The sequence below is a fragment of the Girardinichthys multiradiatus genome, chromosome 5 (genome assembly GCF_021462225.1).
Source record: "Girardinichthys multiradiatus isolate DD_20200921_A chromosome 5, DD_fGirMul_XY1, whole genome shotgun sequence".
NCBI lineage: Eukaryota > Metazoa > Chordata > Actinopteri > Cyprinodontiformes > Goodeidae > Girardinichthys > Girardinichthys multiradiatus.
Window position 1 is genome coordinate 3,440,835 of NC_061798.1, and position 15,901 is coordinate 3,456,735.

The 15,901-nt window shown below is 44.3% G+C and overlaps 1 protein-coding gene across 2 annotated transcripts in view; it reads left to right on the top strand.

Annotated features, from left to right (window-relative positions):
* The window catches only part of LOC124868280 (teneurin-3-like), a 474,572-nt gene that overhangs the window by 425,709 nt on the left and 32,962 nt on the right, over positions 1-15,901 (top strand). For both annotated transcript variants that reach the window (XM_047365339.1, XM_047365340.1), the window contains 11 exons: positions 7,173-7,297; positions 7,379-7,486; positions 9,102-9,256; positions 9,858-9,959; positions 11,057-11,230; positions 11,535-11,594; positions 11,739-11,901; positions 13,278-13,416; positions 13,544-13,649; positions 13,776-13,918; positions 14,607-14,785. In XM_047365339.1, coding sequence (XP_047221295.1) covers positions 7,173-7,297; positions 7,379-7,486; positions 9,102-9,256; positions 9,858-9,959; positions 11,057-11,230; positions 11,535-11,594; positions 11,739-11,901; positions 13,278-13,416; positions 13,544-13,649; positions 13,776-13,918; positions 14,607-14,785 — 1,454 coding nt within the window. The remainder of the gene's footprint in view (positions 1-7,172; positions 7,298-7,378; positions 7,487-9,101; positions 9,257-9,857; positions 9,960-11,056; positions 11,231-11,534; positions 11,595-11,738; positions 11,902-13,277; positions 13,417-13,543; positions 13,650-13,775; positions 13,919-14,606; positions 14,786-15,901) is intronic.

Sequence of the window (15,901 nt, forward strand, 5' to 3'; positions counted from 1 at the left end):
CGAACTCCCCAAATATAGACAGTTTATAAAATGTCCGACCAGAGAGGACAACATTCTGGATCACTGTTACACCACCATCAGAGACGCTTATCACGCCGTCCCACGTGCTGCACTGGGCCAATCCGACCACATCATGGTCCACCTGATTCCTGCATACAGGCAGAAACTAAAGCTCTGCAAACCTGTTGTGAGGACGACAAGGAAGTGGAGCAGTGAGGCTGTGGAGAATCTCCAGGCGTGTTTAGGCTGTACAGACTGGGATGTGTTCAGGACTACTACCAACAGTCTGGATGAGTACACAGAGGCTGTGACTTCCTACATCAGCTTCTGTGAGGACAGCTGTGTACCATCATGCACCAGGGTGAGTTACAACAACGACAAACCCTGGTTCACAGCTAAACTCAGAAGGTTAAGACTGGATAAGGAAGAGGCCTTCAGGAGTGGGGACAAAGACATATACAGAGAGGCAAAGTACAAGTTTGGCAAGGCAGTGAAAGAGGCCAAACGACTGTACTCTGAGAAGCTCCAAAACCAGTTCTCAGCCAACGACTCTGCGTCTGTCTGAAAAGGGCTCAAGCAAATCACCAACTACAAGCCGAAAGCCCCCCACTCCATCAACGACCGACGCCTCGCCAACGACCTGAATGAGTTCTACTGCCGCTTTGAAAGACAAAGGGACAGTCCTGCAACCATCCCCCACGACGCCCCCTAACAGCTGCAGCCACAATCCACCACCCCCACCTCCCCAACCTCAAGAGGTGCCTTGGCACCTCCAACCCCCACCCTGAAGTTCCCCCCCACCAGCCCCCTACCCACGCCGAGGACGGCTCTTTCCATCCAGGAGAGGGACGTCAACAAACTCTTCAGGAGACAGAACCCCCGGAAAGCTGCTGGTCCGGATTCTGTCTCACCAGCCAGCCTGAAGCACTGCGCTGATCAGCTGTCTCCAGTCTTCACAGACATTTTTAACACCTCACTGGAGACATGTCATGTGCCAGCCTGCTTCAAGTCCTCCACCATCGTCCCTGTTCCCAAGAAGCCAAGGACCACAGGGCTTAATGACTTCAGACCCGTCGCCCTGACCTCTGTGGTGATGAAGTCCTTTGAGCGCCTTGTGCTCTCACACCTAAAAGACATCACCGACCCCTTCCTTGACCCCCTGCAGTTTGCCTACAGAGCCAACAGGTCTGTAGATGATGCAGTCAACCTAGCCCTTCACTTCATCCTCCGGCACCTGGACTCCACAGGAACCTACGCCAGGATCCTGTTTGTGGATTTCAGCTCTGCCTTCAACACCATCGTCCCAGTTCTGCTACAGGAGAAGCTCTCCCAGCTGAGTGTGCCCGACTCCACCTGCAGGTGGATCACTGACTTCCTGTCTGACAGGAAGCAGCGCGTGAGGCTGGGGAAGCACGTCTCTGACTCCCTGACCATCAGCACCGGTTCCCCCCAAGGCTGTGTTCTCTCTCCTCTGCTCTTCTCCCTGTACACCAACAGCTGCACCTCCAGTCACCAGTCTGTCAAGCTTCTGAAGTTTGCGGACGACACCACCCTGATCGGACTCATCTCTGATGGTGACGAGTCTGCGTACAGATGGGAGGTGGACCATCTGTTGGACTGGTGCAGCCAGAACAACCTTGAGCTCAATGCTCTAAAGACAGTAGAGGTGGTTGTGGACTTCAGGCAGAACCCAGCCCCACCTGCCCCCATCACCCTCTGTGACTCCACAATTGACACTGTGGAATCTTTCCGCTTCCTGGGAACCATCATCTCCCAGGATCTCAAGTGGGAGCCAAACATCAGCTCCCTCATCAAGAAAGCCCAGCAGAGGATGTTCTTCCTGCGGCAGCTGAAGAAATTCAACCTGCCAAAGACTATGATGGTGCACTTCTACACAGCCATCATTGAGTCCATCCTCACCTCCTCCATCACCATCTGGTACGCCGCTGCTACAGCCAAGGATAAGGGCAGGCTGCAGCGTGTCATTCGGTCTGCTGAGAAGGTGATTGGCTGCAGTCTACTGTCGCTCCAGGAACTGTACACCTCCAGGACCCTGAAGCGGGCCGGGAAGATTCTGGCTGATCCCTCCCACCCCGGTCACAGACTCTTTGAGACTCTCCCTCTGGCAGGAGGCTGCGGTCCATCCGGACCAAAACCTCACGCCACAAGAACAGTTTTTTCCCATCTGCCACCAGCCTGGTTAACAAAGCCCGGAAACCACCTTGACACTCTCCCTTTCCCCCATACCCCCCCTTTTTTTGCTGACAGGACACTTGTAACTCTATGCGTTACATTAACGCTCAGCATGGACTCCTGCTTTACTTGCACAATGATCACCTGCACTGTTGTATTGCTCTTGCATCTTATACTGCTCTATATTTACTCTCACTCACTTAAAACTGTGCACATATATTTATATTATATTGTAGATATGTTTATACTGTTTAATTTGTATTGTATTGCACCGACTACGCCAAAACAAATTCCTTGTATGTCCAAAATCGTACTTGGCAATAAAGCTTTTCTGATTCTGATTCTGATTCTGATTCTGATAAAAGTTATGAACAGGACCGGTGACAAAGGGCAGCCCTGCCGGAGTCCAACATGCACCGGGAACAGGTCCGACTTAGTGCCGGCAATGCGGACCAAACTCCTGCTCCGCTCGTACAGGGACCGGATGGCCCCTAGTAAAGGGCCCCCGATTACATACTCCTGGAGCACCCCCCACAGGGCATCACGAGGGACACAGTCGAATGCCTTCTCCAGGTCCACAAAACACAAGTGAACCGGTTGGGCAAACTCCCATGAACCCTCGAGCACCCTGTAGAGGGTATAGAGCTGGTCCAGTGTTCCACGGCCGGGACGAAAACCACACTGCTCCTCCTGAAGCTGAGGTTCGACTATCGGTCGGACTCTCCTCTCCAATACCCTGGCGTAGGCCTTACCAGGGAGGCTGATGAGTGTGATCTCCCTGTAGTTGGAACACACCCTCCGGTCCCCCTTCTTATGAAGGGGGACCACCACCCCAGTCTGCCAGCCCAGAGGCACTGTCCCCGACCGCCACGCAATGTTGAAGAGACGTGTCAACCATGACAGCCCTAGAACATCCAGAGACTTGAGGTACTCAGGGCGGATCTCATCCACCCCCGAAGCCCTGCCACCGCGGAGCTTTTTAACCACCTCGGTGACTTCAGCCTGGGTGATGAAAGAGTCCGACCCCGAGTCCCCAGCCTCTGTTTCCACCACGGAATGCGTGATGGCAGGATTGAGGAGATCCTCGAAGTACTCCTTCCACCGCCCGATAATGTCCTCAGTCGAGGTCAGCAGTCCCCCGCCCCCACTATAAACAGTGTTGGCGAAGCACTGCTTTCCCCTCCTGAGGCGACGGACGGTTTGCCAGAATCGCATCGAGGCCAACCGGTAGTCCTTCTCCATGGCCTCACCGAACTCCTCCCAGGCCCATGTTTTTGCCTCTGCCACAGCCCGGGCCGCAGCACGCTTGGCCTCACGGTACCCGTCAGACGCCTCAGGAGTCCCACAAGCCAACCACAGCCGATAGGACTCCTTCTTCAGCTTAACAGCATCCCTTACTGCCGGTGTCCACCACCGGGTTCTGGGATTGCCGCCGCGACAGGCACCGCAGACCTTACGGCCACAGCTACGGGCAGCAGCATCAACAATAGATGCGGAGAACATGGTCCACTCGGACTCTATGTCTCCAACATCCCCCGGGATCTGGTCGAAGCTCTCCCGGAGGTGGGAGTTGAATACATCCCTGGCCGAGGGCTCCGCCAGACGTTCCCAGCAGACCCTCACTATGCGTTTGGGCCTGCCAAGTCTGACTGGCTTTCTCCTCCTCCAGCGGATCCAACTCACCACCAGGTGATGATCAGTGGACAGCTCAGCCCCTCTCTTCACCCAAGTGTCCAAAACATGCGGCCGAAGATCTGATGATACGACAACAAAGTCGACCATCGACCTCCTGCCTAGGGTGTCCTGGTGCCAAGTCCACTGATGGACACCCTTATGTTTGAACATGGTGTTCGTTATGGACAAACCGTGACTAGCACAGAAGTCCAATAACAAAACACCACTCGGATTCAGATCGGGGAGGCCATTCCTCCCGATCACGCCTCTCCAGGTGTCACTGTCGTTCCCCACGTGGGCGTTGAAGTCCCCCAGCAGAATAATGGAGTCCCCGGGAGGGGCACTATCCAGCACCCCCGACAGAGACGCCAAGAAGGCCTGGTACTCCACACTGCCACTCGGCCCGTAGGCTGAAATGATAGTCAGAGACCTCTCCCCAACCCGAAGGCGCAGGGATACGACCCTCTCATCCACTGGGGTAAATCCCAACACGAGACGGCTGAGCTGGGCGGCAACAAGCAAACCCACACCAGCCCGCCGCCTCTCCCCGTGGGCCACTCCAGAGTAGAACAGAGTCCAACCCCTCTCAAGGAGATGGGTTCCAGAGCCCACGCTATGCGTGGAGGCAAGCCCGACTATTTCTAGTTGATATCTCTCGACCTCCCGCACAAGCTCAGGCTCCTTCCCCCCCAGCGAGGTGACATTCCACGTCCCTAGAGCCAGCCTAAGCATCCGGGGATCAGGCCGCTGAGGTCTCCACCTTTGTCCGCCACCCAATCCTCTTTGCACCGGTCCCTCACGGTTCCCCCTGCAGGTGGTGGGCCCACTGGGGGATGGCCTCGCGTCTCTTGTTCGGGCTTGGCCCGGCCGGTTCCCGCGAGGAGCAACCCGGCCACCAGGCGCTCTCCGACGAGTCCCGACCCCAGGCCCGGCTCCAGGGTGGGACCCCGGCTCCGCCGTACCGGGCAACGTCACGTGCCTCGATATTTTTTTCTTCATGAGGGATTCTTGAACCACTCTTTGTCTGACCCATCACCTAGAGCCTGTTTGCCATGGGAGACCCTACCAGGGGCATTTAGGCCCCAGACAACATAGCCTCTAGGATCATTTGAGCACTCAAACCCCTCCACCACGTTAAGGTGATGGTTCAAGGAGGGGATCCCAGTTATAATGAAGTTAATTTCAGTATACAGTGCAATTGTTTAAATTGCTACAATAGAATGGAGCAACTGTCTTTTAACAGGAAGAGGTCTCCAGAAGAGGCTCAATAGGAGAAGCCATCTGCTGGGACCAATACAGTCAGGATCCAACATTCCCATGTCACAGCTCTACAAAATGGAGCCTTTGTTTTTTCACATTAAATTTACAGTTTGATTGAGATTCAGACTGTTTACTGGCCTTTTTGTTGAGTTAATCTGTCTGTCCTATGGAAAGGTTTTAACATTTTGGCTCACTGGATAGATGCATCAGTGTCCTGAAAACAAAAATCCTCATCATCAAAGCTGATATCATCTCTATAATGTAGAGCTTTGCTTGTTTTCTTCAGACTGTCATTTTTGTATGTTTCATTGGGATGGCACTAAACAAGTGATCCAGCATCACCATCTTAGCCAATTGAGATTTGGAATTCATCACTGAATCCCTCCTTTTAGGCATTCATCCACAATCCATAACTGTTTCTCATTAGCCCACTGGAACCTTGACAAACATGGACTCCTGTTACTGCCCGTTTTTTCTTTCTTTTGCTGTGCATTGTCCATTTTTAAGACAGACTGCTCTGGATTCTCTGGCATAATGTTTCAATGTCCTCTTTGTTCTGCCTATAATGTTTGTGTTTTACAATATTCCATTCTGGTTGGACTTGCTTCAGATTTTAGAATCCTGTCCATTGTTTGAGCTGACAGCTCTGTTGTTGAGGCCACCAGCCAGATACAACAGCTTGTTATGATCTCCAGCTCTCATTTAGCTGCAGACTTATTCCCAGTAGATTTGCAGGTATGTGTTTTCTAAAAGCAAAATATTTCCTTCACTATTACTTTCACACAAGAATAAAACACCAAGTAATGTGTTCTCATTTTAATATATTTTGAAAAGTATACAATGAAAAAAAGCATTTATCATGAGGTGGGCAGTCACATGTTCTGAAAGCAGAGCAGCAGGGGGCGTTGCCTACGAAGTCAGTTATAATGTCCATCTGGGCACCATGGAGGTCAGTGGTAGGCCCTGAACCATTTACTGTTTGTCTTCTCCTTCTGTTTCTGCCCTTCTTTGTGTCACACTACTGATGATTGATGCCACTTGTGCTTCAAATTCTATAAAAAAAATAAAAATTCTACTGATCCGGTCCATCTGCCCATCGATGTTCAGCCTCCTACGCAACCAATCATTGTTATGGCCAGCGGGTGGTGCTAGCCCCCACTTCTTCCATAACTACAACAGGTTTTAACCCCCGCCGTTCATCACAGTGTCAGAATATATGGCAGGTGATATGTCCTTTTACATCTGCATGGAAGGATGTTATGTGCTCACACATCCAGATAGATTCAGAGGTGTCGATGAGCAGGAGAAAACAGTGGTGTATTTCTTTCCTGCAGGTCAGCTCTAGTGCACACCCTAAATCTCTAATAAATCCCCATTCCATGTGTCTAACCCTACCCAGCCAAGTTGACAAGCCAGAAAGTTTTAATGTAATAATAATTTTTATTCCCTGACTAGCTTTCCCCCATGTTCTCTGGTTTAGTTCTTCCTAGAGTTTATTTCTATTTTTCCTTTCTAGCTTCTGGTTTATTATCCTCAGGTTTGTTTTCATTTGTAGGTTATGTCTAGTTTAGTTTCCACATGCCTCTGTCTAACATTAGTACCATAGCAACCTCAGTTCCCTTCATCTGGCCTGCATCACAGCAAAGGACAGCTGCTTTAAGGAATCTAAAAAATAAAAAATATTTAAAGTTCTTTTACAATTTTTCGTTTGCTACATAATTCCATGTGTGTTCATTCACTGTTTTGATGCCTTCAGTGAGAATCTACGTACAATGTAAATAGTAATAAACATAAAGAAAACCATTAAATGAGATAGTGGTTCTCAAACCTTTGACCGGTAGTGTAAATTAATAACACTGTATTTGACAAAGACACTACACTGGCATGAGTTTTCTTTATCATCTCCAAATGTGAATCAACGAGGTGAACTAGAGGTTATGGTTAAACATGGACAAGCAGAACATTTATACCCATTCATGGACCTCCTTTAATCTGATTATTTATTCCTTGTACTGTCCCTGTTTGTCTGTCACTGTCCTCCACAGCAACAACCCTGCTCACCGCTACTACTTGGCCACTGACCCAGTAACTGGACAGCTGTATGTGTCCGACACCAACTCCAGGAGAATTTACCGCCCCAAGGTGCTCAGCGGCGTCCGTGATCTCAACAGTAAGCATAAACCACAGGAAAGCCCCATGTTGACAAATTCAAAGCATCCTGCACCATGATTAGTTATGTGTGTGTGTTCAGGTAATGGAGAAGTAGTGGCTGGCACAGGTGAACAGTGTCCTCCTTTTGATGAGGCCCGATGTGGTGATGGGAGAAAAGCTACAGAGGCACAGCTACTGGGACCAAAAGGTACAGACATACAAACACACACACACACACACACACCTCACCTGTGACCCATAGCCACTATTTCTGAATCTAGCTCCCAGCACACATAAAGTGGCACCTGTTTAGATTCATATTAAAGTGGGACCATGAATTCATCGTCAGACCGGACGTTTTCTCTTCGCAGTATGAAATGCAAATGATTGTAACTTTTTCCATCTGCCAAAGAATTTAATCAGGACTTTATTTGCACTTCTGGCTCAGCAAGCTTAGATCATGCGGTACAGAACAATGAGAGTGTGATTTGCAGGAAGTGAGAAAGTCTGATATAGCAGCAGAAAGTTGAGGTTTAAACGTACACATTTCGTTAGCTTTAGCTGTGTTCCTGTTAGATTACTGTTGTCCCTTGAAGGAAGCGGTGAAACTGAACCTCTGTGACAAAAGTTCTATGTGCAGACAGATTTCACAGCTAAACCCCTTCCTGGTCGTTGCTTTGCATGTGATGGCAGTTTTTCACTCTACAGCCACATATATCCTGGGAGAATTATAAATGCTTTTCATGCTTGAGGGGAACAGAATATCAAGTGGGCCAGTATATCATTTACAGGACTGGTTCTACAACTCTCTGTGTGGATCTGTCCACACAGACAAGGTGGTAATTTAAATATATCAATGCTGTGATTATTTCCTCAAGCACAGCAATTCACATAGCGATGCCTTCAACATCTGAGGAACATCTTATGGAGCTTATTGAGCTCTGTCAAAGGATGAATATTTTAGATTTTCAATGTGTCATGTTGAAGTAACCATGTCCAACATCACTGTGCATATTTTGTCATGTTTATATTACACAAATCTGTATACGTAGTGCATTCAGTTATTAAGGGATGTTATATAACATGTCTGGTGAAAAGCTGTCCTCTTACATGATTAACTTGGAATTTGATAAGGTCTTTTCTATTCCAAAAGGTTCAGTTAACTTCTGCAGCAGTACAAGCTAGTCAGTACTTTATTTAAGATGCAGTTCAGATGCAGCTCTTACAAAACAGAACCAGACCATGATTCTACCCTCACCATGCTTCACAGATGGGATAAGGATTGTATTCTGGAATGTTGGACAATAAATAAAATTGTACACAGTTTGTACATGCACACGTCTTTTAATCCTCATTATGCAGTCTCAGAGAAATTAGAAACCTAATATTAAACCTTTATATCCAACAGGCATGAAGGAGGAGTTCTCTGATACTGAATATCTAAAAAATTGTTAATCTGTTTTTTTAGCATCTTTTAAAGATGATTTTGTTAATATATTTTCTTAATGTTTTCTTAATTTTGTATTAATTTAGATTTGTGATTCTAAGATGTACATTTTGACATTATGTAGTGGCATTTTTATTTTCTTTAAATGTACAGATTTATTTAGCCACGTTCTTTATGTAAATAAAACTGTTTATTATTGTGTAAAGCATATGAGTTTCCACCCCATCTCCACAGTCATTGGTCAGTGTATATATTGCCAATTATAATTCAAATCTTAATTATTTATCACTCAATATCAATCAGTCATTATTTGTAATATCTATGATATTACAGGTCAGGTCTTTTCATTCCTCCGGTGTTTTTGTGTGCTCTTCAGGGATAGCAGTTGATAAGAACGGACTGATCTACTTCGTGGACGGAACAATGATCAGGAAAGTGGATGGTAATGGAATCATCTCCACAGTGCTGGGCAGCAACGACCTGACCTCTGCACGACCTTTGACCTGCGATACCAGCATGCACATAAGACAGGTTAACACACAGAGCATTCTGAAAACAACCACAGTGTATCAATGCCACACTCTTGTTTTAAGTAAATGTTGGGAGCAAATGTGAACCCTTGTTGGTGTTGTTTGTTGTGATTCATGGGACTGGGTGCTGGGAAGAAAAAACAGATAAGCTAGAATTTATTAAAGAGAGAGGGGTTTTGTCAAGTTAAATTATTTCTGTGCTGCTTTTTTTCTATTCCTCATCCCCATTAACGTCTCTGTTGACTAAATGCATTTGTTTACAGACTAAAACTGAATGTGGTAGGGAGTGTGAGAGTAAGGAGTGGTACACTACTGTGACACCTTATTTTCAGAGTGACAGTGTGTGATATAGCATATAACAGATAGGAGACACGTAAAGGAACAGCTCCACACCCAGACACATTAGGCCCTGCTTCCTCTAGAATTTGACACTTGCTGGGGTTTTTTTCTATTTGTGTTTGTGACAGAACTCAGATCTATGTTACATAGACAGTGCACAGTAATTAGTATTCCATGAGTAAGGGGTTCACATATTTTCCAGGTAACATTTATGTTCTGGTTGATGATACATTGAAAATGAAGTCATTCTTCTCAATGTTTAGGTACGGTTAGAATGGCCTACAGACCTAGCCATCAACCCCATGGATAACTCCATCTATGTCCTGGACAACAATGTTGTGCTGCAGATCACTGAAAACAGACAGGTATGTTTGACATCCGTATTTTATGTTCATCGAACATGTAAACTACATATAATGACTTTATTCAAACTGCCCACTTGACTCTGTGGAGGTGGTGGGTGAGAGGAGGATGTTAGCCAAGCTCACATCCATCATCGACATAACCTCTAACCCACTGCACCGGACAGTAGAAGAGCTGAGCAGCTCCTTTAGTAGCCGACTGAGACACCCTCAATACAGGAAGGAAAACTAGCGCAGGTCCTTCATCCGCACCTTTGTCAGACTTTTCAATTCTACTGTATAATACCATGTGCAGTAACCTCTGTATTTATAAATACCTGCAATAATTGTCAAGCACCTCCACCTTTTTTTTACTGTACATAAGTTGATTTTTTATTATATTATTACTACTTGCTTTTGCACATTTACCTTGTTCTTCTTTAATTGCACATTGTTTTCATAACTATCTGCACCCTACTTGTGTGTAAATAAGTCCTGCTGTAATAACAGATCAATAGTCTGTCGAGCATTTTTTAGAGAAGCATCCAGGAGACCCATGGTAACTCTGGAGGAATAGCAGATATTCCCAGCTCAGGTGGGAGAAACAGTTAAAAAGACAAACATTTATCGAGCACACCATAAACCTGGCATTTATGAAGGAGTGACACAAAGAAAGCTATCATTGAAAGTCAAAAGAAACAATTTTTTAGCCTACAAGCATAACTATGTGTGTGGCAGAAAAGTAACACACCCTGAACGCATAGTCTCCAGGGTGAAACATGGTGGTGACCGCATCATGCTGTGGAGATATTTTTTTCTTTAACAATCGTCAATCTTCTTATCAATCAGAGTTGAAGAGAAGGTGGACAGAACTAAATACATGCAGCAAAAGACCTGAGACTGGGTGGAGGTTCAATTCTTGGATGGACAATAAATGGTTTAAATTAAAGCATATTTATGTGAAACAATGGCCCAGTCAAAGTCCAGACCTAAGTCCAAAGTATGAAGACTTTTGCAGAGAATTGTAATATCCAGTAGTATATCTGCCCTTTTTCCAAAACAAGAAACTGATATTTGCATTCTTACCTACCATTCTTGTATGTGTGTGTGGGTGTGTTCAGGTGCGTATAGTGGCAGGTCGTCCTATGCACTGCCAGGTGCCTGGTATAGAGTACACCATGGGGAAGAGAGCAGTACAGACCATGTTGGAGGGAGCTACAGCCATTGCCCTGTCATACAGCGGCATCCTCTACATCGCAGAGACAGATGAGAAGAAAATGCACCGCATTCGACAAGTAACCTGCTGCATATTTATGGCACATTTACTCCCTCATGTATACCGATATTTCCAGGTTAGATCTAGATCCTGTATTGCTGTGTATCATATCGGGGTCAAGATGGAACTGTTTTGCTCAAGTTAAAAAAACTATTGAATGACCAGAAGTCCTGAAAAAAATATGATTTCTTTATTTATTGTTTTTGTTTTAGCTAATATCCCATTCTTACAACCTCCAGTTTGTTACATTCTTTCAGTTAAGATGCCAGGCAGCTGTTTCATCTCTATTTTTCACATCTACACTTCTTCTGCTACACTTTTAGGTGTCCACTGATGGAGAAATTACCCATCTTGCTGGTGCACTATCTGAATGTGACTGCAAGGTACAGAGTTATTAAAAAGTTATTTTCTCTCCTTTGTTGTGATATTTCCCCTCAAAACAACAGTCATTAAAAAACACCCATCAGGAGATTTGTTACATGGAATCATAATTTCTTCCTGTTTGTTTTTCTGGCTGCTCTTTGAAGAATGATGCCAACTGTGACTGCTATCAGACAGGAGATGGTTATGCTAAAGATGCCAGACTGAGCTGTCCTTCATCTCTGGTTGTATCACCGGATGGGACTCTGTACGTGGCAGATCTGGGAAATATTCGGATCCGGGCCATAAGACGCAACCAGCCACGCACCGGTATTAACACATATAGAATTAGCTGTTTTCAGTTTCCACACATCAGTGCTGCATTTCGGCTGCTGAGTCTGAGGGGTCTGTGAGGGGTCTCACTGAACTCGGAAATATTCTGGACTAGCTGCAGTGTGAAGCTAGCAAACCACCAGGGAGCGCATCTGAGCTGCTATGATTGCAAAGGCAGCTGTTGGTCTTCCGGTTTCATCTTGTTTATACAAATCCCTCTGCTCCTTGGTTCATTTTGGAGGAGATTCCTCTAAAAAAACAAACACCATTTTGCATATTTTCTGATCATCACAGTAAGGATTTTTATCTAACATTATCCCAGAATTCAGAAAGTAAAATGAAAAATAAGATATGAATGAATGAAACCAATCTATGAATGAAAATAAAACAAAATGAATGAAAATAAAATTTCAAGGATTTGAAATGCTTTTAAAATCAACACATTTGTTATCATTTAGACTTAAAGATGGAAGTTGGCTAATTTTTTTGATGAATGTATGACAAGATTCATAACAATTACCAATAAAGAATTGTATTCATATGTTTTGAAAGACACAACTGCCACAAAAGTATTTAACACTATTCTGTGAACAGGCCCATGTCACAGAATGTTTGAGCTCAGTTTCGGCAACATTCAATATCAAGAAGCAATCACTCCAGTGCTATCATCTATAGCTAGCTACTTTAGCCCCCATTTAACTGCCTTGTTTTGTTCAGTTTTATTGCACTCAGTGTATTTACAGATTGCTGTTTACATTAAAATAAATCTCAGGTTGTTTTAGAAAAATCAGTTGAGTTAGAGTTAAATACAGTCGAATTCATTCCATTTCAGCATTTGTCAATGAAGGTTTTGGTGTTCCAGCAAAAGAAGCTAACAGATCATATTGAATCCTCAGCTGGATTCAATCCCCTCACTAGAACAAATATGAGGTGGTTGGGCACAGTGGATAGGAGGATTCAGTTTTTACTGGAAGCAGCTTCCAGCAGAGCCAGATTAGGCTGAGGAGACCGGGAAAAACAAACACAGGAGCTCCTGGTCAGAAAACCACCTGAAAGAAACAGAAGAAATTGGAGAACTTTAATGGCAACTTTACTACCATAGATTAAATGTTCATTCCCCTGGCAGATTTAGATTTAAACCTATCTTTTCATTTGACCAACAACTTGAAGTAATATTAGTAAGTTATACTCAAGCTATCATTTTCCAACTGTATGTCTGTACTCCTCTGCATATGAAGGAAAAAAGTCTGAGAATCCAGTCAAAATCCATTAATGTCCAGTTAACATGACTAGCAGAAACCTACTCCAGACAGGGTCAGTAATTACAGTGTTTGTCAAAATTAGTGATATTCATCTGTGTAACCCATCTGCAGGCTCTTTGGCTTCAGGTCCCAGCTCCTATGAAGTGGCTTCTCCAGCCTCACAAGAACTTTATGTGTTTGATTCAAATGGGACTCACCAGTTCACCATGTCTCTGATCACTGGAGACTTTAAATACAACTTCAGTTACAGGTTGGTTTGACTGGCTGTCTTGATTTTTCATCACTTTTACACCATAAGGCAGTAAATGTTCTACTCTGTGCGCTTTTTTAAAATATAGCTCAGTTTGTTCTCATTCTCTGCTTTCCTTTCGTATCAGCAATGAGGAGGATGTTACTGCGGTGACAGACAGCAGCGGGAACACGCTCCGTATCCGTAGAGACACCAACAGGATGCCTGTACGTGTGGTGGCTCCTGATAATCAGGTGAGATGTTACATTTTTTCACATTTGCATTCTTTGGAGATGGCCATGGCTTAATATCGTTCTGGATTTGTGACAACTGCAACCATTTGATTTTCTGGTTGTGATTGTTGCTTTTATTATGTACAGGTCATCTGGCTGACAATCGGGACTAATGGAGGTCTAAAGTCTCTTACAGCTCAGGGTCAGGAATTGGTTTTATTTACTTACCATGGCAACAGTGGGTTGATGGCTACCAAGAGCATCCAGATTGGCTGGACTACATTCTATGAGTAAGCCACTTTTCTGGTTTTCATATTTAAATGAATGTATGCAAACTATGTGGGGATGAATGAAAGGATGGCTGGCTCCAGAGTCACTGGGTAGAAAAACATCAGGCTGTAGTGAGGGAGGTTAGTTTTCCTGGGTTCTGTCAAGTGAAGAGGATAGGTCCTGCTGTAATGTCCTGCTGTGTAATGCAGAACTGAGATTTGTCTCTAAAAGGGTGTGTGACACCAGTCAGTTCAATTTAGTTCAGTTCATTCATATTGAACCAATTCACAACAACAAACATTGTCTTAAGGTACTTTATAAGCATTTCAATTTATGGTAATCTTAGTTATTAAACAATGCATTTCTAGTTAAAGGTTCATAAACAGACTGATAAAGGTTTGATGTCAATCTCAAAATGCTTCAGTTACATTTATTTTGTAGTAGTTCTCAGGGGAACCAAGACAAAATTCAGTTGAAAAGTGTTGTAAAATGTGATAAAATTGAATCTTCCTCAAATGTTTAGTGTGAGATTATTTTGCTGTTATAAAAGATTTTTCTGTTTTACGGTATTTTACACATCTTAATAAGTGTGAGGTGTTGCTGCATCTATTCATATTTAGGTAATTTTCACCAGCATCTACAGGATTCATTCCAATAAAGATAACCAATGTCTCCTTTCCTTCCCCTGCATTCTCACTGTTCTTGTAGCTATGACAGCGAGGGTCGTCTGACTAATGTGACCTTCCCTACTGGAGTGGTCACAAATCTCCATGGCGACATGTCTTCAGGAGCCGTTGCAGTGGACATAGAGACATCTGGGAGGGATGAGGATGTTTCCATAACAACAAACTTGTCATCAATAGACTCCTTTTACACTTTGGTGCAGGGTAAGGTGCTGGCATGCATATGGCTGTGAGTGTGAAGCCAAGATACAAAGAAAGGACAGACTAATGTTAAAAGATGTAAGAATAAAAAATAAAAATAAATTTATCAAACCTAATGAAATCTAGCTTTATATCCAAAAGGCTGGCAGGATTTATAGTACAAAGAGGAATCATCTTTGGTGTGACCACAAATTTGCTGTTTGTTCTTACTTTCAGATTTTATTATTTTTCCCCCAATGTTTTCCATGCAGCACATGTAGTCAGCTCATCAAAACAATTACTCTCAAACTTAAACATTTAAAAGGAACAAAATCTGTTTGCAAGCACATCTGCCAGACTCCGCTCCTCCTATGTTGTGCAAAAAGCAGCTTGCTAAAGTATTCAAACTTTTTACAACCACAAACTTCAGTTTAATTTATTGTGATTGTGAAAGACCAACACAAATGATGGTGATGTTGTTTTGTTTTTGTGCACAGTCTTCTCACAAGGTTTTAGGAGATTTCAGTCAGGCCTGGATGTTTCTTTTCACTCCTACTCCTTAGTCTAGATGTAGGGAGAATACATCAGATGTTGTCACACCTGAAACATTACCAGTACTTGTTGTGTTGGAAATTCTTGCAGGTACTTTGGTGTTGTATCTTGGCAACGTCACGGACCAAGTTCACTCTCCTCTTTTTATGAGTTTTGGAGAAACGTCCAGTTTTTGTAATGCCACTGTTGTAAACAAGCTAGATTGATGAAGCTAAGCACAGGAATTCCCTGGGAGAAAACCTGTTGAGTGGAATATAAAGATTTTTAAACTGTTATAAACTTTCTTCCAATTCATGCACTGCTTTGTGTTTGTCCATCTGGCAAAATAAAATACAGAGACGTTTGTGGTTGTAACCTGACCTAACGTGAAAAGGTTTAAGAGTTGCAAATACTGTAAGCTAAAGGTGTTCTAAAGTCAGTGCTGCACAGTCAGAGAAGTAAAACAAACTGCAGTCAGAAACGTGAGCAATAAATCAGAGACAGGAAACCCAGTCCCAGGGTTTGTGAGAGAAGTAAAGCCTCACATGACATGATAGACAGCAGCATTGCTTCTGTGTTGCTTTCTGTGATCATTTTTTCTTACAATGA